This window comes from Helicoverpa armigera, chromosome 3 (assembly GCF_030705265.1).
Source record: "Helicoverpa armigera isolate CAAS_96S chromosome 3, ASM3070526v1, whole genome shotgun sequence".
Classification (NCBI taxonomy): domain Eukaryota; kingdom Metazoa; phylum Arthropoda; class Insecta; order Lepidoptera; family Noctuidae; genus Helicoverpa; species Helicoverpa armigera.
The window spans coordinates 6,391,476-6,413,104 of NC_087122.1; the positions used below are offsets into that span (position 1 = coordinate 6,391,476).

A 21,629-nucleotide genomic window follows, 5' to 3' on the forward strand; every position below is an offset into this window, starting at 1 on the left:
ATGCAAGAGGCCTGTGAGCTGGCAGACATAGTGAGGTGCAATGCAGAGAGGTATGAGTCATTGACAAATAACCTTTCCTGTAGTTGTACTTGCTCCCCGACACCTGAGCCCCAGTCAGTTAAACCGGCACCACAGGTGACTCAAGTGGCTGTCACCCATGATTCTGATTCTATTACAGTTATAAATAAAAGTGTTACATACATTTTTTCTGACAAATTTGGTCAAGGATCAGGTAGTATATTTAATCAGTGTTCGCAACAATATGTAATTAATAATTGTTTACCTGGTGCCAGTTTTAGCCACTTAATAAATACTATTAAATTGACAAAGCTAATCCCCTATTCTACTATAATATTGCTTTATGGAGATAGCTTTAATGTTACAAAAAAAGATATTATAGATTGCATTAGTCTTGTTCTACATTTAAGTGAAATAAATAAATGTAAATTCATAATAGGTGCCTTACCTTACTCTTACAGTTTGACTGAGGAACAGAATAGGCACATTTTCAATCTAAATATGTTAATGTACAATAGGACTAACCGTCTTGACTCTATTTCAATTTTTGATGTTAATCAGTTTGATAATAGATTTCAATTATCTGAATATTCTATGTATTTGCCACCTAGCTGTAGACGACACATTGCTAATCTTTTAGCATATAATATACACATAGACACAGGTACTTGTCATGTACCTCCGGATATTGTTAGTAATACTACTAACATTCTTATTGATATGCCTACTAGTTTAAACTATTAGGCACGACAACAGGTGAGTCAAATGTTTTGAATCTTGTACATCAAAACATGCAGGGCTTATCTGGCAAGGAGTTAGAGTTAAGTTTGTTTTTGGAAGGTTTTAATGTTCATGTCTTATGTTTGACTGAACATTGGTTAAAAGAACCCGAAATATTGTTTTTAAATGATAGCAAATATACTGTACAAAGTGCGTTTGTAAGGAAGAATGCCATACGAGGTGGATCTTTAATATTAGTTTCTAACGAGTTAAAATGTAAACAACGACAGGATCTGGTTAATCTTTCTGTCGAGCGCACTATCGAGTTGTCTTGTGTAGAACTTGAGCGATATGTTATAATTTGCGTATACCGCCCCCCCACAGGTGATTTCAACATATTCGAGTCAGTTATAGAAGACTTGTTTAATAAATTGAAATCTAATAATAAACGTAAAATAATATGCGGAGATTTTAACGTAAATATATTAGAGGTAGATTCTCCATTAAGTATTAGACTCGTAAACCTATTTAGATCTTATAACTTAGTCAATTTGTTTTTTGAACCTACTAGAATCACGGCCACTTCTTCAACTTGCCTTGATAATATTTTTTGTGATTGTGCAGCCTCAAGTTGTATGCTTCTTAATAACCTGACGTCTGACCATTGCGGACAAAGTGCTTGTTTTCCCATGGTAATCCACAAAAAGCCATTTAAAATTGAATGCAGGCCTGTTACAGCTAGTCGATGTAGTAGATTTAAAAGTAATATAAACAAAAAACTTAAACCTTCTATTCTTGCAAATGAAGATCCTAATGTCATGTATGGATCACTCTTTGATGTTGTAGAAAAGGAATTCAATTCCACGTTTAAGACTAAAACCATGACTGTCAATGCTACCTCTGCCAACTTTAATAAATGGGCTACTGAAGGTATTTACAAAAGTCGAGCGAGGCTTTACGAGTTATACGGTATGAAAATGTACAGGTTTGATACTCCGTTCTTAGATTATGTTAGAAAATATTCAAAATTATTTAAACAAATTTGTAATGTTGCTAAAGCAAAATATTTAAGTAATACAATAAAAAATTCTTCTAATAAAGTAAAGACTACTTGGAAAATTATTAATCAGGAAACTGGAAAATCGACAAATATTGAGAATAAATTAGAAATAGTCGCTGATAATAAACGTATTAGTAATGCGGCTGACGTAGCCATGGCATTTAATGAGTTCTTTGCTAGCATACCTTTAACTACGACTCGCTCCTTGAGTTCTTCTGCTACGGACGCTGAGAATCTCCTGCATAATAGTGTCCCAAAGTGTGACGCTATTTTTAGTTTTGAGCAAATAACGCCAATTGATGTTATTAACGTTTTAATTCGCTGAACTTAAAAACAGTGGTGACTATTGGGGCATTTCCATTAAACTATTAAAGAATATTATCGACATTGTTGCCCCTATCTTGCTATCACATTTAATAAATGTATTGAAACCGGAGTTTTCCCGACCTAATGAAACTAAGTAAAGTCATTCCTTTATTTAAATCAGGCGATAAGAAGGATGTAAATAATTTTAGACCCATATCCATCTTACCCGCTTTTAGTAAAATATTCGAAAATTAGTACTCAAGCAGTTACAAAGATATTTCAATGTTAATAGCCTCCTTCATAGTGAACAATATGGCTTCACAAAGGTCGTTCGACAACAGATGCTGGTGTAGCTCTTTTAAAACACATTTTTAATGCGTGGGAAAACTCTCAGAATGCCATTGGAGTATTCTGTGATCTCTCCAAAGCATTCGATTGTGTGCACCACGATACGCTTCTACGTAAATTACGTTATTACGGAGTCCAAAATGAAGCTCTTAGCGTAATAGAATCCTATTTAAATAACAGAGTGCAATGCGTAGATGTCAGTGGCGTCAAATCATCAGGTTTATCAGTCCAATTAGGTGTGCCACAGGGCTCAATATTAGGTCCGTTCTTATTCCTGGTATATATTAATGATCTACCATACCATCTGAAGAATATCTGTGACGTTGTACTGTTTGCAGATGACACTTCACTTATTTTTAAAGTCGACAGAAATAGGGATCAATTTGACGACGTAAACAGTGCACTTTCGTTGGTTACACACTGGTTTAGTACTAATAACTTGGTCTTAAATGCGAAGAAAACAAAATGCCTTAAATTTACTCTACCGAACGTGAAAAACTTAGGCCCAAATATTATATTAAGTAACGAGGTTCTAGAAACTGTCAAATCCACAGTATTTCTTGGTATATCAGTCGATAGCAGACTTCAGTGGGGCTCGCATATAGCTAGCCTCGCGGGAAGGCTTAGCTCAGCTGCGTACGCCGTCAGAAAAGTAAGACAATTCACTGACGTAGACACAGCTCGAGTAGTCTATTTTAGCTACTTTCACAGCGTTATGTCCTACGGTATTCTTCTGTGGGGCAAAGCTGCTGATATTCAAAACATATTTGTATTACAAAAACGAGCTGTTCGTGCGATATACCGGTTAGGTAGTAGACATTCGCTAAGAGAGCTTTTTAAAGAAATAGGCATTCTTACTGTGGCATCACAATTTATCTTTGCCAATATACTCTACATTAGGCAAAACATTCATTTGTACACCAAAAAAAGCGATGTTCACAGTATTAACACTAGAAACAAGCATAAACTGTGTGTACCCACTCACAGACTTCATAAGGTTCATGGATCATTTTTGGGGCTCGGTATCCGCTTTTACAATAAACTACCTCTAACTTTACTACAATTACCGTTTAATGCATTTAAATTACAAGTAAAGTCAATTCTTTCAAAGAAGGCTTATTATAGCATTAATGATTATTTAAATGATAGGAATAGTTGGTCGCTAAGTTGAACACAAGGCAGCTCATTCTTGTTATCACTATAACTAAATTATTAACTTATTATATTTTTTTACATTGTTTGACATTACTTCTGACATTAATTCTGATTTTTAATTTTGCTTAGCATTGTTTCTCTATGGCTTGCTAGTACTGCAGTACTTCTTACACATTCTACTTTTCTTGAATAGCTGCAAGCACGTCATGCTCCCTTAGACGGTATGGCCAGCGGTAGCGTTGGGGGTCGGGTTGTCCCCTTCCCTCAAAAATGTGCGAAGGGGGCGATGGCTGATCCTCGCGTTATACTCGTGAACGGGTGCTGCTGGCGGTACCAGGTCGTGTTGGTGGCTATTGACACTATTCATAATAGTATGATTTTCTATTAGCTTTTTTTGGAGAAAATAATAATACTGTAGTCCTGGCAGGTACACCTTGTTTGTGTTGCTACAACATAATCATCTGCGCATGTGGGTGGGCACGCCGATTTTATGCTTATATTAAAAATACATTTCTATTTTATTAACAGGAGGCTTTAGGTACACTTAATAGACTATAAGTAATGCTTGAGTACCTACTTAGTCTTTATGGGTGTAAATCTGTGTGCTAGCCTACTTGTGTTAAGTTTGTATTTTTTTTTCTTTCCTAATTTTATATAATGGTTATCATGTGATAATGATATTTTTATTTGACTTGTTTTGTATACATTCTGGTTCTTCAAACCTTACAGACAGACATGTGTTGCTGGGGAGTTTGTTGCGCCACTTCTTCTTCCCAGCAAAAACACATAGGAAGTGGTGAAGGGCGGGCGTTTTGGGGACTGTCTTTTGTTTTTGACGTTCGAAAAGTGCTGATTTATCAGCCTAATTTGAATAAACGATTTTGAGTTTGAGTTGAGTTTGAGTTTGAGTTCAATATTTTGTAATAGTTCTGAAAAAAGCTTTTTCATGTAGTATTTTCCTTTTCTGTCTGATCCAACGAAAAAACAAAAATTCATATAGAATGGAAAAAGTTAAGATTCTCCTTTATCTGCAGATTTTCTGTCTAGGTTAGTATGTCACATGCACGAAACTTGCACGTTGTCAGCGAAATGAATGTTTCTAATTTTACGATATTTATTCTCAGGTACGGGTTCCTGGCATTCAGTTATGACGAGGAAGTGAAGCCGAACCGTGATACTAGCAGGCTATTGTTATTAAGGCTAAAGATGGATGGTTGGGCCCTCGGCAAATCCAAGGTGTTCCTTAAGTACTATCACGTCGAAGTGTTGGCAAGAATTTATGAAGAACAGGTAAGACCAAGAAAGTACTTTACAAGATTCAGCATGAAATTATCGTCAAAGTCGTCCAATGTCCAATTTATTTATTGGCAGAACGTAAACACAAGCCTCTATTTATTCAGAAAATAAGAATCAAATAGTAATAAAGTTGCTGGACTACGGATGTACGACTTATAAATTCTTCTGTCTCGCGTTTTGACATGTTATGTATGAAGTATGAACCTATCCTTAAATGTGGTTTACCTTCAAAGAGAATTTCTATTACCTCCAGATAAGGAAAGTAGTGTTAGTCCAAGCCTGCGTCCGCGGCTGGCTAGCTCGACGGCACTACCAGCGGCTGAAGGCGCAGATGGCTATCTCAGTGCTAACACTACAGAAGCACGTGCGCGGCTGGCTGACTCGCAAACGCCTGCAAGAGAGGCAGAGGCAGCTGGCCAGGGAGTTCCAACTCGAGCAGGACAGCAAGAGGAAACAACATAAGTCCGGTAAATAGGACATTTATACATGAGACTAGCCTCTGCCAGCGGTTTCACCCGTATCTCATGAGAACCTATGCACGAACCCGGCTAAAAATAGCCTATAACCTCTCTCGATAATTGGGCTATTTAACATTGAAATAATTTTCCAAATCGGACCAGTAGTCCCTGAGATTAGCGCGTTTACACAGACGGACAAACTCTTTAGCTTTATAATAGCTGGACAAATCTACAAAAATGTCCAAACGCTTGCAAAGCGTGATTTACAAAAAAAAATAAGAATTATATGAAAATAATATAAATGTTCTTCTTCAGGTGTCCCAAACAAGAATAAAGCTTTGATGAAGGCAAAGGTATTGAGACGAATGACGTCAGATGACAGCGACACCAATGAAACTATGTCGGGAAATAAAGAGAACATTGATACTAACAAAGCAGCAGTTGTTATACAAAGTCGTAAGTATTTGCATTGAATGATTAAATATGACAGTATTAGTGGTTGGTTTGCGTTGATATCAGCACTACCAGGACCTTTTGTTTTTGATGGGAAATCATCAAATGAAAAATGATGTCAGACTCTTACTGTCTAAAACCCACCATGTTCCTTCTTAAACCCTTTGTGTGTACAAGGGCCACGGTAACTCTACTAACTTTAGGACAATCCCGCAGCCCCGGCAGGCACAGGCTTTAACATGCTCTGGATTTCTTGGTTGTTGCCATGACTTTCGTTGAAATCTTCTTTGATTTTTGAAGCTGAAGTTTAGTCTTTCCCCGCAGACTTTTTACTTATTTATTAGTAAAAGGAACACCAACAGCTTTTGTGTATAAATTAACAAAATCAAAGTATAACAGGTAGGTTATCCTTTTATCTTTTTTACCTTTTTTCTTTTATCCAGACTTCCGCGGCTACACAGCACGTCGTAAGTGGGCAGCAGGTCGGGCACCGCCGCCGCCGACACACGCGGCGCCCGCGGCTCCGCAGCGCCTCATGCAGCACTACTCCGTGCAGGAGCGAGCTGACCAGCTGCACGCCTTCGCTGACCAGGTAACTGCAATATTAGTAGTGTGGCTTGTCCAGGCTTGTGGTCCGGTCTCGTCGAGACTGTCTTCTGATGCTGGAACCTACTCCAAATGTCGAATGATTGCTGACACTGCATCAGTCTCTAAGTGTGTATCAAAATGTATATGTAGGTATGGCTAACATTTCGAATTAACCTAGAGGGCAGAAAACTGTTACCTAAAACGACTCGAGATATACAATCAATATACTTCAGACAAGATCTTAACAAAAAATTTTGGAGCAAGTATATTTTCTAAACTAAAATTATACCTAACTTAAAAAATAACCTTCCTCCACTCAGGTCCACGACAAGAACCAAGAAGTACACAAGAACCTCCGGCGCAACAAGCCCGGGGTGCGGCTGGCGGAGGTGCAGCGCGCGGACGAGTACCGGCAGCCGCCCGGCTTCACGCTCGTGCCCGCCATCCTGCGCGGACAGCCCACGCAGCTCGAGCGCGACGCCAGCAGGCTGTCCAGGTAACCATGTGCTCAGTATACCAAGAAGTACACAAGAACCTCCGGCGCAACAAGCCCGGGGTGCGGCTGGCGGAGGTGCAGCGCGCGGACGAGTACCGGCAGCCGCCCGGCTTCACGCTCGTGCCCGCCATCCTGCGCGGACAGCCCACGCAGCTCGAGCGCGACGCCAGCAGGCTGTCCAGGTAACCATGTGCTCAGTATACCAAGAAGTACACAAGAACCTCCGGCGCAACAAGCCCGGGGTGCGGCTGGCGGAGGTGCAGCGCGCGGACGAGTACCGGCAGCCGCCCGGCTTCACGCTCGTGCCCGCCATCCTGCGCGGACAGCCCACGCAGCTCGAGCGCGACGCCAGCAGGCTGTCCAGGTAACCATGTGCTCAGTATACCAAGAAGTACACAAGAACCTCCGGCGCAACAAGCCCGGGGTGCGGCTGGCGGAGGTGCAGCGCGCGGACGAGTACCGGCAGCCGCCCGGCTTCACGCTCGTGCCCGCCATCCTGCGCGGACAGCCCACGCAGCTCGAGCGCGACGCCAGCAGGCTGTCCAGGTAACCATGTGCTCAGTATACCAAGAAGTACACAAGAACCTCCGGCGCAACAAGCCCGGGGTGCGGCTGGCGGAGGTGCAGCGCGCGGACGAGTACCGGCAGCCGCCCGGCTTCACGCTCGTGCCCGCCATCCTGCGCGGACAGCCCACGCAGCTCGAGCGCGACGCCAGCAGGCTGTCCAGGTAACCATGTGCTCAGAATGCCAGTATGTACCCCTACTGAGGGACCCATAAGGAGCCAATATGGGTTGATTGCATTGAACATGGACAAATTATAATTAAAATAAACCTGAGGTACGATCAACGATTAGAAACCCCAGTTTCTAGTACAAACACAAGGAGGTTTTCTTGACCTAGGTATAATAAAGTAGAAGGGGCAATAAAATGCCTTTTGGCATAGGTATAAATAATAAAACCCTCGCCTAGCGTACGCATGTCTTCAACCAGGATTCTTTAATCAGACCGTTATAAAACCGGGCATCTCTATTACTGTCGACATTTAGTGGCTTAGGATTTATAAACCATCGAATACCTACCCTACGATATAACAGCTGTGGGTCGTCGTCTTAAAACCGTTTCGATTATTTACGATAGAAGTTCATAAAAATCTTCCTTTCATCTGTTGATGAAAACACGATTGCGTCACACCACAAGTTTTATAGTCTATCAGGTAGTCGTAATATCTACACAATATCTGCACATCAATCAGAATTTTCAGTTTCGATAGCAATAAAAACGTAATAAAACGAAAACTCGATTTGCGGAACGCAAATGTTTACTTTTAATTAATTGCCCCTTCATGAGTGTGTTATTTGAGTTTGATTTCTTAATCAAATATTAAATCAATCACAGATTTTACCAATACTCTCAATTTTTTATTAATATCAGTCTTAGAATTGTTATTTGCAACTGTTCATGCTTACTCTAATGGGATGGATGAAGTCCTTCGCCCGAGTTCCTGGAGAGTCCCGCTAGGCCATGGGACGAACCGTTGATTTGTAAGAAAGATATTGAGATCAAAAACCCAAGGTTTGTTGACAAGTTGTGTGATGCTAACTAGATTCATCAAACATCACAGTACTTTTCCATCTTAGCAAAATCATGAAAATACAAATCTACTTTCAGTAATATAGTCACTATATATTCACGTCTTTATTTAATGTCACCATAAAAATGTTATCAAATCATAGTATTTTCAGATAAGAGGAACTTTTATGGCTGCTGTGTATAAAACATAAAAATAAAATTGTTCGCAATGTTTACTATCTCCGCAGAAACTATACATACCTACATACAAGTAAGAGAACAACTGCCATTTCATAAAAGTTCTGCTACTATAAACATTCATCACCAAAAGTCATTATTAGAGTGATTCAATAGAGATACCTACTACTTGAAGTTTAAAGTCAAAGTACTGAAGTACTCACAATCTTCGCAGATACCAGCCCACAAGCAACGGTCACATGTACCAGGACGACAGACATCTGCAGGCGAACAACTGGCAGAACCTGCCGTGCAGCCGGCAGTGCGGCGGACTAGTCAGGTACGATCCCCACGACAGGGACTACAGGGAACACCGGGATAACAAGGACTCCAGGGATTACAGGGAGCCCAGGGACCACAGAGATCATATGGAATACAGGGATCATAGGGACCCCATAGATACTAGAGAACATATGGCTTACGGGGACCAGAGAAATCATGGGGAACATAGAAATTACAGGGAATTAGAATCGGCTAGCTTCTGGCCCTAAACGAAACTAATTCTGTCTCATTCTGTCACATGCGGCATTCATTGTGGACAGCAGAAACGATGGGTATGGATGTTCGTTATTGGTAGATCGCTAGAGTTAGACTGTTGACTGCATTGATGTTCATAATAAAGTTCCCTTTTAAACCATATGTACATTTTTTACATAATACATATTTCCCAATATACTGCCGTTAAAAAGCTTAATAGAGTAAATTTTGAATTATAATCTGTCATCACCATTTTCAAATGACGAAACCGATACTTAACGCAAAATAGGAATCATACTAATAGATGTTTTTCTCAACAGCAATAAAATCAACGAGCTAGTAAGAAAATCTCAAAAATCGGAGCCTCCTCCGCGCCTTGCATACAACCCCACCTACGACCCCGAGTCCGACTTGCGCAAGATACTGCGGAACTCGCCCGAAATACTTGCGACCCCAGTCTTCAGTTCCGATGACGACTACACGGAGGGCCCCTTTAGGTTCAAACAGTTATTGAGACCCACGCTAGGTCCCACTGAGAGCCTTCGCAAGCGGAAGGTCAGAAATTCGTCGGGACAAAGCCCCTGGATGTCGGACAGTTCACAAGACAGCACCAGCTCCAAGCAAGCCTTGTGCAAACGTCGTCCGCAGATCAGTATGGGCGTCTACTACAATTGATAAGCTAACTAGCGGGAACTTGGAAAGTTAGGAGCAAGCGAGTTCCACCTCTACCTCCTAGAGATAAGGTGTTCTCAATTTCCCAGTAGTTTGACTGCTACTGTCAGGAAAGTTTTGCAAAGCTTGTTGAAAACATATTGTATTAGATAGTTGGGCATCACAGTTAATGTCCAGAGTTTCTCTAACACTAAGATGAAAGCGTGAATAAAGTTCCTGCACGATTTCAAGCTTTCCTCGACACGTTCCTCAGACTTCCTCCTTAGTTATAAAGATCGAATATTAAAACTCGAGGTGACTACACAGTTGCCGGCTATTTTGAACAATACTGATTGTGCTTGCCTCACAGCCATAATTTAGTAATATTTAAGAGCACGTAAAATTAATGTAACCCATAAACTTAAATGATTGGAATTTTGTAACCGTTGCCGTCCTAAATATTATTTTGCTATTTATACTGTTCATATTTCATGTTGCAGTGTATTGCATGTATAATTTACATAATTTCAAACCGTGTAAAACTATTCGTATGAACTTCAATTGTGTTCCTGTAGAAATATTAAACTTGCAATGTGTTGTTTGTTATAAATTATTTATTATTTAGTAACATCTTGTATATTAAATTACACCTACTTGGCTTATTTTGTCTCATCTTCTTAAAAGTCAGAAGCCAGCTTGTTTTAAAAAAGGAATTATTTACTATTTGTGTTCTAATTTAACTAAAACTGAGCATTGTACTGTAATGTAAGAAATCTTCTTTTAAATTATCTATTCTTCAATCTTCACGCAATTACCAAAGCCTTAAAGATATTTTTAGTCCATAAGTTATAATTTTGCTATATCTTCAGTAAATATTTAATTTCAGTAAAAATGAAAGTTCGAATAATCTGAATTGTTTTCTAATATTTATCAGTATTAATACATATATCTTATTATCTACTTATTAATATCGAAAGTAGGATCTCACCGGAAAAGTGATTTTGTTTCAAAATGACTTGTTATTGCCATCACAGTTACAGAGAGTAAAACTATTGATTGTTATCATAAGTACCTATGTATGTAAAAATTATAGATAAATCATTGACAACCTTTGTGATAATGTGCCAATGATTAATAATAAGTTAATTAGTGTTCTGTTCGGGTGGTCAACGATATGAAAATAAAGTTTGTGCATCAATAAAAGGCTTTTAATTTAGACCTGCATTACTACATGCTTGTTCCCCTTAACTTAGTCCGCAGTAAAGCAAATAAATAAAAAAATATGGGTGAATCGTGCACGTGGATGTATTATAATTGGAGCTCGAAATCAAAACAAAGTAAAACACGTAAAGCCGTAGTTTTTAAAGCCCGCAAGAGTATGTGTTAAAACCAAACACGCAATCGCATGTTTACGGCGGGCGGGCGAAGCCCGTGGGCGGCTGGCGGGGGGAGGGGGGCACGTGACGGCGCTCGCTCCGCCAATGGCGGCGCCGGCCGGGCATGCGCGCGCACACGCGCAGTCGCGCCCGCGCCAGCCATGGCGGCCACCGGCCTGCCCGACGTCGATCTCTCACAGATAAAAACGCGCTCCATCGAGAGAACTCTGCTCCCCCTCATCAAGCAGGTATGCACCAGCGCCTCGGGCTCGGCCTCGCCCGCAGCCGGCACCACTCGCGCCGGCCGCGTGCCTTACGCGCCGACCGAACGGATTGCGTCGTCGGCGGCCCTGTGACGTCGCGCTCGACGAGAACACCGACGATAATTCCCGCTTTTACGTACGCGACTAAAACCGTACTTTTATTTTCGTAGTAGCTGTAATTTCTATTGCGTCGCCGGTTTGACGTCCGCGATTAGAACTTCCCGCCCACGACAACAATCTGTTGCTCCTCGGCCCGCGCAGCCGCGACGAGGCATCGAGTGCGGCGGCTGTTTCAAAAGAAGCTAGTTTATTATCAACAAGACTTTTACCATGTCTATGTATGTTTGACCCGTCCAGGATCGCTTTTAAGCATAACCTGCATGCTGTTTGTCAAGCTTATTGACGAAAGATAAAGTAAAGTATAAGTTAGTAGCGCCAAAAGTTTGGGGTGTCATAGTAAGCACGAGGGGCGGGCGGCCACGTGGACTCGTAGCGGGCGGCGCGTCGTGGGGCGGGCGGGTAGGTGCGATCGATGTGCGCCGGGTCCGTCAGTGCCGCGGCGATCGCGGGCGGAGCGGCGCGGTGCCGCAGCGACACGCCAGCGCCACGCAGCACGTGCGCGCCCGCGGACTGCGCGCCGCCGAGCGCGCCCACCGCCCGCGCGCCACGCGCTCCAAGACATGGACGCTCTCTCCGATGACGATGAATTCGCGCGCCGGGAGCCTCAGGTACGTGGTGCTCGCTGAGCTCGACCCTCAGTGCTGTACCGGCTCCCGCACGACCAGCTCGTCTGCTGGCCATGCAGCGTGTAGCGCAACAAGTAGTGTTGGCGCGGGGTGGCAAAGAAGCTCGCGTGCAAGAACGACCTTGATCGGAGCTCGCGCCGCGCGGTCTCGCCCCGCGTCCCGGCCGACGACACTCAAACCACCTTCCAAAATAATGTTTAATTGAATTTCTTGCATTCTTACGTCATGGACTCAAAGTTTGTTGTGGTTTATGTTTTTCTTATAAATATCTCGATTTATTTTTGAGATGAATGAGGCAAGTTCAAGATAAAACTTAATTTTAATTGTTGCATTAAAAAAAGCAAATGAACCAAACATTCCCTGGCATCATGGTAATCAAGTATTTATTAAGTTATGCAAAGTTCGGCATTTAACTTTTAATTGAATTCCGTTCGTCTTTGTATTTTTTATTGCAGTGGTAATTAACCGTAGGAACTACATTCAGGTTACTTCTTTCCTTTATATTTATATAAATGTAAGTTGTGAGCACGACATCCACCGTAGTTTTGTGAATAAATACTCGCTATTTACTATTTAGCGTTTGCGTAAAACAATTATTTCATGATAAAGACGATGTTTACAATATCAGTCTGGAATAATTAAGGATCATAAACGCCATCAAGGTGTAACATTGATTTGGCTAAGCAAAGTTTTCAGTGGCTTACGTAACGTGCGAGTGACTGGAGTTGACATTGTACTTGTTTGACTTATCTCGTACTCGGAGCAGTCAACTAGCTAAACAAAGACGACGCGCCGCAACTCAATGTCACTGCAGATCCTTTGTGCAACACGACCCTGTGGACATCTTGAATTTTTAATTTAATCTATATCATATTAAGCCCATAAATAATTCAACAGTTATTAATTGAAACCAGGGAACAATCCTTTCAAGAAAAAATATTGCGTAAACATAATAAATTTTAGAGCTTTAACCTTCGATACCAGACACAGCCAAAGGCTTTTAATTCTATGCAAATTAGTTGCCAAGCATGTTTATGGTTTACAAATTGCCCTCAATATCAGATGTTCTGAAATAACCACCATGCGAAACAATTATTGATTATTTAATAAATCGTTGAGTTAGTTCGATGAATTGCATGTTTTACCGTAGTACAGTTCGATAAGCAAAAACAATTCTACGAGTGAATGCTGGGGCGCAGATCCCTTGACAGATTGATTGAATCTTTTGCGTCATTATTCCAAACTCCAACGATGTATTATAGCACCTCGCTGAATTTAAAGGAAATATTCCGTACCCTCGAACCCGGTCGTCTTTCACCGGATTTAGAAAATCCCGCAGGTGTTCTGATTGCGTTCGCATTGTTCCTGCCAGTCTTCTTATCAAATCTTCTTTTCCCATTAAATAGAAATGATCAAACATTATTTTTAATCACTAGGTCATTAACTGGCGGAATTGCCATTTTCGCAATGGTTTTTCGTATCAAAGCTATATTGCAGCCTTTGTTCTTAAATTACAGATAGCCGATGGTTGATTATTACCGTTATTTACTTGACATTATTTCTTCATGCCACACAAAGAAACTTAGATTACGAGAAGTTACTCACTTTATTTATTATTCAGTATCGGACACCTGCAATTTCTCACACAAACAACGTTTAAGTGCAAAGTTGCCGAGTTATAAACATTTCATGTGATTTTCTGTATTTGCGAGGAAGGGTTAAATAATATTAGAATTGAAGTTTCACGGGTTTCAAAGGATCAAAGGAGCTGTGTAGCTTCAAATCTAAATAGTCACCGTATTCCTTTATGTGACGGTTATGACGGACGGCTGAAGGATTAGCCGGACTCTGTGAAGACATTCAAAGGCATTCACCTGTATTAATATCATTGTCCTGTTTTCAATGTAACATGCGCCTCCGAATTAATTTGTGGAACCTGAAAACAATTTGAATGAACGCCTGATTATTATTCTTTTGTATGAAAATATCATATCATAAGTACCTATATTACAAGTACTTTCAATATATTTTTTCTTGTTTTATATAAAGTTACCGTACATTATTTGCAGACCGACCCTATATATTTAAGTAGCAAAATGGTTTGCTCTCCAGTCTCCATGAAACAATGTTATGTTATATTTGTACCCCGAGAGCTTTCCACCGCAGTGTGGCTGCGGCGACGCGTAGCAAATCAAGAAGTTACGTACTTTCTTACTCCAATGTATCTGACTTTCAGAACTTTTTGACCCTCGTTATGATCTTATTTAGAGGATCGGAAACCCTTATCATTAATTATATCCATACACAAAAGCATATTTTTACACAAGTGAAAACGCAGAAAGAAGTCAAAAACAGTAAAGGCGTAACTCAGTATATTATATCTTGAAGTAATTTATATCTTAAAACTTATAGGAGTTGATAAACATGCCGTTAAATAATGAAAAGGTATAAATAAGTATTCTAAATAAGCAGTAAAGTATCCAGCCTATATTCAGTGCCCCCGCTATCTCGAGCTTCGCAGGCTGCCAATTTATGTTACCGATATCTAGGAACTTGGAAAATGAGACACATAATTATCATTCTCGTAGACTAATATCGACATTCTGCCTTCACGACAAGCTAAATGTGACAACCGATAGGCAGCGAACCTGTTACGTTTTTCTTATTGCCAGAAATCTAATATTATTTTCTCGTAGGTACCTGTTTATTTTCTGCAAGGCATTTTCCCACTGCCAGGCTATCAAATGAACAATAAACTGCCGATAACTCTATTGATTTTCCAATTTAAAGCGTAGTTTAATCAAGTAGCTAATCTTATAGCATCGACGTCGGACGTCGAGAATACAAATTGGATGAAACGAGAATACGGGGAAAATTTTCTTGAGAAAAAAAGAGATCCAATCTCACTTGCGAGGAAATCTTAAAATTAGGTTGTCATATTTGGCCATATATTGCAATAAATTGTTTTTTTTTATTGTTTAACAAAGAACATATGAATGATAATGGCTTATTGTCACAGATCAGCAGTCTGGTGGCGTCACGCGGCGAGGCGTCCGGCGGGGCTGCCGTGCAGCGCGTCGGGGCGGCCGTGTGCTGCGCCGTGGAGCGGTTCGTGGCCGTCGGCGAGACCATCGCCGATGACAACCCCGACGTGCGGCACAGCATGGTGCTCGCCTGCAAGGAGGCGAGGGCCGCAGGTCAGTCGCCACGAATAGTTGCCATAAGTGTCGCTACGAATGTTTACAGCTTATCGTTAACTTAATAGATCAAAGACATTGGCGTAGAAGAAAATATAAGTGTCTAGGTGTAAGTGTTACGGTACACTTTCTGTTAAATATAATACGCATAATATACCGCTAAGTGAACAGGCCTTAAAATGTAGGTACTATATTTCAAAGTGGAAAAGGGAGAATTGCGTAATAAACAAAAATATGAACTGTATAATTTTAACAGAGGCAATATGACGAAGCTATTATAAAATTCAAATTAAATCGTTCTTTCATTTTATTAACTTCGAATTTATGTGCTTTCACATAAATTTTCGTGAAAATTGGACAACTTTCGGGATAGTTTACGTTTGCTTGGTGCCATTTAACCGAAATAGTTTCTTAGCTATTTAATTAAAGCTAAGTCCTTTAATAATGACGCCACCCCTCACCGACAATAAACTTAAACTTAGGTATACAATCAACTTGCTAATGTGTTTAAGCTAGGCAAACACAACAATTAAACTTGAGGCGTCAAATTACTCAGCTATGTACCATAAACCATCCGTAGATTACACGCTGGTTACATTAATATTTACATTCGCAAATATGTCAAGTGGTTTAAGCTTAAAAATCCCAAGAGCTTTAGAAAGCTGCGGAAATGTGTAAATTCAAATATTAATTTAATAACGTAAAATATACAAATGGAAAGCGGTGGGATTAAACCCACCCTCGCATACTACCATTCAGAGGGTTTTAATCAAGGCTTGCGTGACCTATAAATCTCTTCAATATCTCTATTGTGTATTTAAGGGGCCTCCATATATATTCGAATGAATGGACATGCACAGTTAAATGTTAAGAAATAGTTCGCATAAGGTGGGCCTTGAATCACTGCGACAAAAAGTGGATTTATATCCGTTCGCGATTGGCTCCTTAATTTAAAGTTTTACTGCTACATTTCACTCGGGTCGGGACCCTCCCATTGTCCCCGGTGACAGGGACGCGAATTATTCCTGAATAATGAATCTATCTTAGCGCTACGATTTATTCAAATAGTATGTTTGTACAGCTTTTTCTGAACATTCAGATTGGATTACTCGTATGTGAGCACTCAGTCGTAAGCTTCGTATGGAAAGAGTTCGTGCTCAATAAGTACATTAGGTATTCTAATCTCAAATATGCAAGATATGTTCATTATTCTATTTCGTTTTTCAGATTCTTTACTAAACGTGTCGCGGATAATGCGTAGAATTATAGCTACCCTTTTCTAACAGCCTTCATAAATTTGTGTCAACAACCTGACCCGAATTTTAATGCTTGAACGTTATTACCGGTTCCAGCATGCCAACAAACAAAAGATGCAAACAATGGCCGCCCCTGTCCCTCTGCCCTTCAGCTTACGGGAGCCGATCAATTTCGAGGCTTGCCGTGCTACAATAAAACGTGTTATTTTCTATTATAGTCTTTTGAATGCTGTGATTTGATCGCAGCTTACCGATTTTGTCTTTAAATTGCTTAGGAATTTGCTTAGAAATGAACGCTGAAAAACAGAAAGTGAAGACTTGTTTTATTATCGACTTTTCATCATTTACTATTGAACTATATTATTACAAAACGTTATATTTTATGATCTTGGAATTCTTGTGAGAGATGATACGTGAGTGATTGAGATTTATCTAATCAAATACTGCAAAAATTACGAACATAATATAATAACAAACATATGCAAGGAAAAGATAAGGGTAATGCGAGACTATAACAGTATCAAAATCCCGACTGGGCTCGCTCGCTTACTTGATAAAATCGGTGTAACTTGGAAATAAACCACTTTTCTTTATTCCACTTTTTATTGGGTCACTTTTACGATGTATAAATTATTTATATGCCACTAAAACCTAATTTTGTGAGTGTTTCGTAATGTGGGTCGTGTTTTGACAAAACATCCGATCGGTAGAGTTGTAAACCTTGTAGAGTGTGTGAGCGTCATCGAGTATGACACGCGCCTCCGATGTCATCGCCAGAGTAACAAACTGTGTGCAATGTGCATCATACACGTTCAGTGTAGTAAATGCGCAGACTTCAGTAAAATTCATACATATTACTTTTTCATGAACTGGTGATCACGTCGAATGGGCTACGAGAGCGCACTCCACACATCATCGTTCGACGCCTCGTTCGTTAAAATTTTAGGTTGCTTTAAAGACGAGGGTGCAAACCGTCCGACCGCAATACCTTATGCGAATACACAGCGGAGTTCAAAACATACAGTTATACGGCCTTTGAATAATGGCTTTAGCAATTGACATGAACGATTTCAATATCCTCTCGAAACCCAAGCCGTGGACATTGTATTCAATTCAAATTGATATCGCAAATGTCATCAATCATGAATGCCATTGTAATTCAATCTACCCTTATCATACCGTTAAATTCCTTAATGATTTGCTTTAGATACCAATTAATTTCTGACTGACGGACTTCACTATAGTATTATGGTTTTTAATATGATTTGGCTTAAATAAGGAATTATTTAAGACTCCGATTTCAGTTCAACATTGATAACCCCTCTTTCTCGAATTTATATAGGCAGAATGACATAATATCAAAGCTCCCGAGGCGTTACAGATGAACGCTCATGTAATTACTTACCATTAAGAGCGCCATCAAAATCGTAATGGCCCTCCCGTGAACGTTTTTCACTAACCGAAAAATGTCGTTCGTTCATTGGGTTTGCCAAGGGCGCGCGCAGTGGGTCAGCTGTAACGAGATTATCCGGGATCGAAACAAATCTAATAAATAACAGGTGTCGACTGTGACCTTCGCCGGCCACTCCTATACTTCTAAGCTAATGGATAGTTGTCCTAATGCTGTTCTTGCTCAGCCATTGTTTGCTGAAATGGCTCACAATCACAACTATTAGCTATTTGCGGATCCATCGACATAATTAGGGGGAGCAGCTTTTCATCAACTCTCAAGGATAAGCTTCTGTTTGTTTTATTACAAGCGCCGAAACAGGCAATTAAGATTTATTTGCATAATCAATGGAAGGTTACACACAAAATCATGAGCGCGTTTCAACGAACATGCGGCTGCCAAAGCCAATTTCGTGTGTAATATTTTATTTAGGGTACGAATTGAAATCACATGGCCCAATTCTCGACCTAATAATACGTTTGATAATATCGGCGTAGCTTCTAAGCTATTCTGGAATCTTCATTTTGTTCTACAATGGAGGTAAAAACTCGGTTTCTTTCAGGGTTTACTTAATCTTACTAATCTTTTTAACGACTAGAATTACCCATCATACACTTAAGTAATCTTGTTACCTAAACACAGAAAAATTAAATCAGAATATTTGGGTCATTAAGGATGACAGAGCAGATGATAAAAATACATTCCGTGCCAATTTCAGTTAAGTTTAAACCATAATAAGCAAATATCGACCGTTCATCCGGATTTGTGAAACCGTGTGCCGTATAGATAAAAATAATCGGAAACTGATGCGGCTATAAATGTTGTAGTACATACTTAACGACTATTAAAGTAAATATTTACGATATATTTTGACACAAACGATGCGGTAGTGGTTCGCTAGATAGTTGTTATTAAACACAGTTGTGTACACACTGCGTCGGTGAACGAACGGCAGCTAAGCGACTGTTTATTCCGACCCCGACGCTGACGTACGAGCATGATGCCGTGTTATTAATATGCTCTTTTATGGCGAGTGTGATAATGTAGGCTATTCCCAACTCTGCGAGAAAATTAATGAAAACATTCACCTCAATTTGTGCGACTGGGGCTATTCAATTCAAGTTTAGAAGAAAGTCTTACGTGGTACTTTGATAGAGGTTAACATTGCTCGGGAAATGTAACAATTTCACACTAGTAGATAAAACATTTGATAGGTACATAAACCGTATCAGTACCCTCTATTCTTGAAAGAGCACAGGGGCTTTCTGATTCAATGAACCTTTCGCCAAAGCAATTTCAAAGATAATATTTTCCACTTGCAGTACCCGTTTGTGTTCATAACACCCACCTCCTGAACGTTACATTTTAAAACAGTTTCAGTAGGTATCTGCGCCATGAATCGTGGAAAAGTAATAAAGTAAGGCAGGTACACACTTTCAGTTCACGTTCGTGGCTCCTGAAGCAGAAGGTAGCGAATGCAATATTCAGTGCTCTTAAACGTGGTCGGTAAATATCGGCGGAGTACCGCAGCAATTACGCAGGTACCATCAACTTGTACAGTAACCCTAAACTCAACGCTCGTAAAATCATCCCGGAGAAAGTTGTTTTAAGCCTTTATTCGTGACGGTTACTCGCTAGCTGATATCAAATATTAATGACGTCGTTAAATATCTTATCACGTCAAGCTTTTTACTAAATATTGTTTGTTTTGGATATGTCCCTCATTTTGTATCGGCAAAAGGGGCTGTTTTATCCATGCGCTATATTCATGAAAAAAGTTATAAACATTTCATTACTAGGAATAATATGAAGTTAAACAAACACTAACGTAGGTACGTCGAGTTATTAAAAAAATACAAAGAGAGCACCGCATACAGACCGTTCCTTATAAACTCAGAAAAAGTCAAGTGCCATAGGCACATTTTGCGACCTTTACTTAAGGCCAGTAGATAAAAGAAAAAAAGCAATTTCCATTTTTTCCCTTCATTTCGTTTTCTTTGTCTGAACCGATTATTAATTCAAATTGGTACCTTCGTTTATGGAATTAAGTAACATTCATTAACAATTCTGTTCGCATCAATAAATATTCTCTTTATTAATCTACTTTTTTTAATTTAGGAGCGAACAAAATGATATTTGCAGAAGATAAGGTATACAATAAATCCTTCATAAGATTTACTTACTTCATATCAATGTTTAAATCTTCCGTAAATCAAAACTTACATCAAACCGTATATTTTATTCAACCTTGTCACAGCTGTGTATTTTAGGTCGCGTTCATGCGCATTATAATGAGCTCAGGACCAATTTTCGGGTTTACCTTGCTATTATAACCCCCAACGATGGCACTTCAAACAAAAACCATCCGATAAGACTACTTAAAACGTCCAAACCCGACATCATAGAACCAACAACACGACGCCTCCTGTTAAAGCGATAAAGTGGGTTTGAAAGGTTACTTGACAACGTTACACAAAAGCTTTGTGAATCAACGTTGTAATATTACTCAAAGTAGTTAAAAAGGAAACAAATTCTCGTCTGAAGAAATATTCAAAGGGTCTTAGGCGAAATAGGCACTGGATGACGAGAACGAGTGGCGCCTTTGAGATCACAATCTTCTGGATCGAAAAAGTAATTATTCTTCGAAACATTTTACCACCTCGTACTTACTGAGGGCTTGTTGCCCAATAAATATTAAGTACATGACTATTTAATGTCAAGCTTTTGTAAGCAGAAGTTTTACAGCTCTTGAAAGAGGCAAACTTTTTGCGAAATTAAATATAAATGTCTCCAGAGTCACATAAAATAGAGTTTCATTTTCTTCCGTACTACTAACACGTATATTTCACAACAGTTGCAAGTAAATAAAGAAATCCTCTAGCGGAATTCATAACCGAGAAATAAGGAAAATTCCTTTACCTTACAAGTTTTATGCTACAGTTTAATAGGACTTTATGAGAATACTAGTTTTATTAACAACAAAAGAATTTTAGAGTACGCCACTAGAAGATTTACTTCATGCTTACCATTTGCGACTTTTAAAGCGGTTAAGAGAACACTAAAATACCGTATAAAAGTTTATAACTTTCAAAAAAAAAATTACACACACTTGAACTGATAAAGGAGTAACTATGTCGTAGTTGCTGTAATGAAAATTGGTCATCTTTCAATTCCATGCAAAATCTCTAACTAATCTGGTTACGTTCGCAGTAAGAACACCTGACTATAATCGAGACCAGCCCGGTGGGACATTTATGACGTTTAACAGTGGCAGAGAGGCTGTAACGATTATGGCATATAACTGCCTTGTCCCAGATGAATCGTAAAAAGGGAAGTTGTGAAAGCTTTATTGGATAACGGCCCTGCTTACAACACTTTTAACTTGGAACAGCTAAGTTGCCGACAAAACTTTTGTATCGCATTTAACATCTCTCTCGCGTCCATTCTTGCTTAGATTCTATTTTTTACTTTGAGTTACTTTTTAAAAACTGTGAGAATTTATCCATG

The 21,629-nt window shown here is 39.8% G+C and overlaps 3 protein-coding genes across 13 annotated transcripts in view; all 3 read left to right on the top strand.

The window, feature by feature from the left end:
• LOC110374064 (myosin-IIIa) overlaps positions 1–11,037 on the top strand; it is a 37,475-nt gene extending 26,438 nt beyond the window's left edge. The window contains exons 15-22 of one of the 2 annotated variants that reach the window (XM_064043562.1): positions 4,732–4,897; positions 5,157–5,370; positions 5,677–5,817; positions 6,258–6,406; positions 6,723–6,898; positions 8,386–8,472; positions 8,882–8,986; positions 9,504–11,037. In XM_064043562.1, coding sequence (XP_063899632.1) covers positions 4,732–4,897; positions 5,157–5,370; positions 5,677–5,817; positions 6,258–6,406; positions 6,723–6,898; positions 8,386–8,472; positions 8,882–8,986; positions 9,504–9,858 — 1,393 coding nt within the window. In that variant the 3' untranslated portion in view covers positions 9,859–11,037. Of the gene's footprint in view, positions 1–4,731; positions 4,898–5,156; positions 5,371–5,676; positions 5,818–6,257; positions 6,407–6,722; positions 7,455–8,385; positions 8,473–8,881; positions 8,987–9,503 lie in introns of those variants that run through there. The other variant, XM_064043561.1, reaches the window with a different exon arrangement.
• Positions 1–21,629, top strand: part of LOC110374071 (guanylate kinase) — a 124,701-nt gene that overhangs the window by 90,973 nt on the left and 12,099 nt on the right. The window lies entirely within an intron of this gene.
• LOC110374065 (alpha-catulin) overlaps positions 11,335–21,629 on the top strand; it is a 73,647-nt gene continuing 63,352 nt past the window's right edge. For 7 of the 10 annotated variants that reach the window (XM_021331627.3, XM_049835991.2, XM_064043563.1 and 4 more), the window contains exons 1-2: positions 11,335–11,458; positions 15,239–15,416. In XM_021331627.3, the coding sequence (XP_021187302.1) occupies positions 11,372–11,458; positions 15,239–15,416 (265 nt within the window). In that variant the 5' untranslated portion in view covers positions 11,335–11,371. Of the gene's footprint in view, positions 11,459–12,028; positions 12,202–15,238; positions 15,417–21,629 lie in introns of those variants that run through there. The other 3 variants (XM_064043566.1, XM_064043568.1, XM_064043567.1) reach the window with 2 other exon arrangements.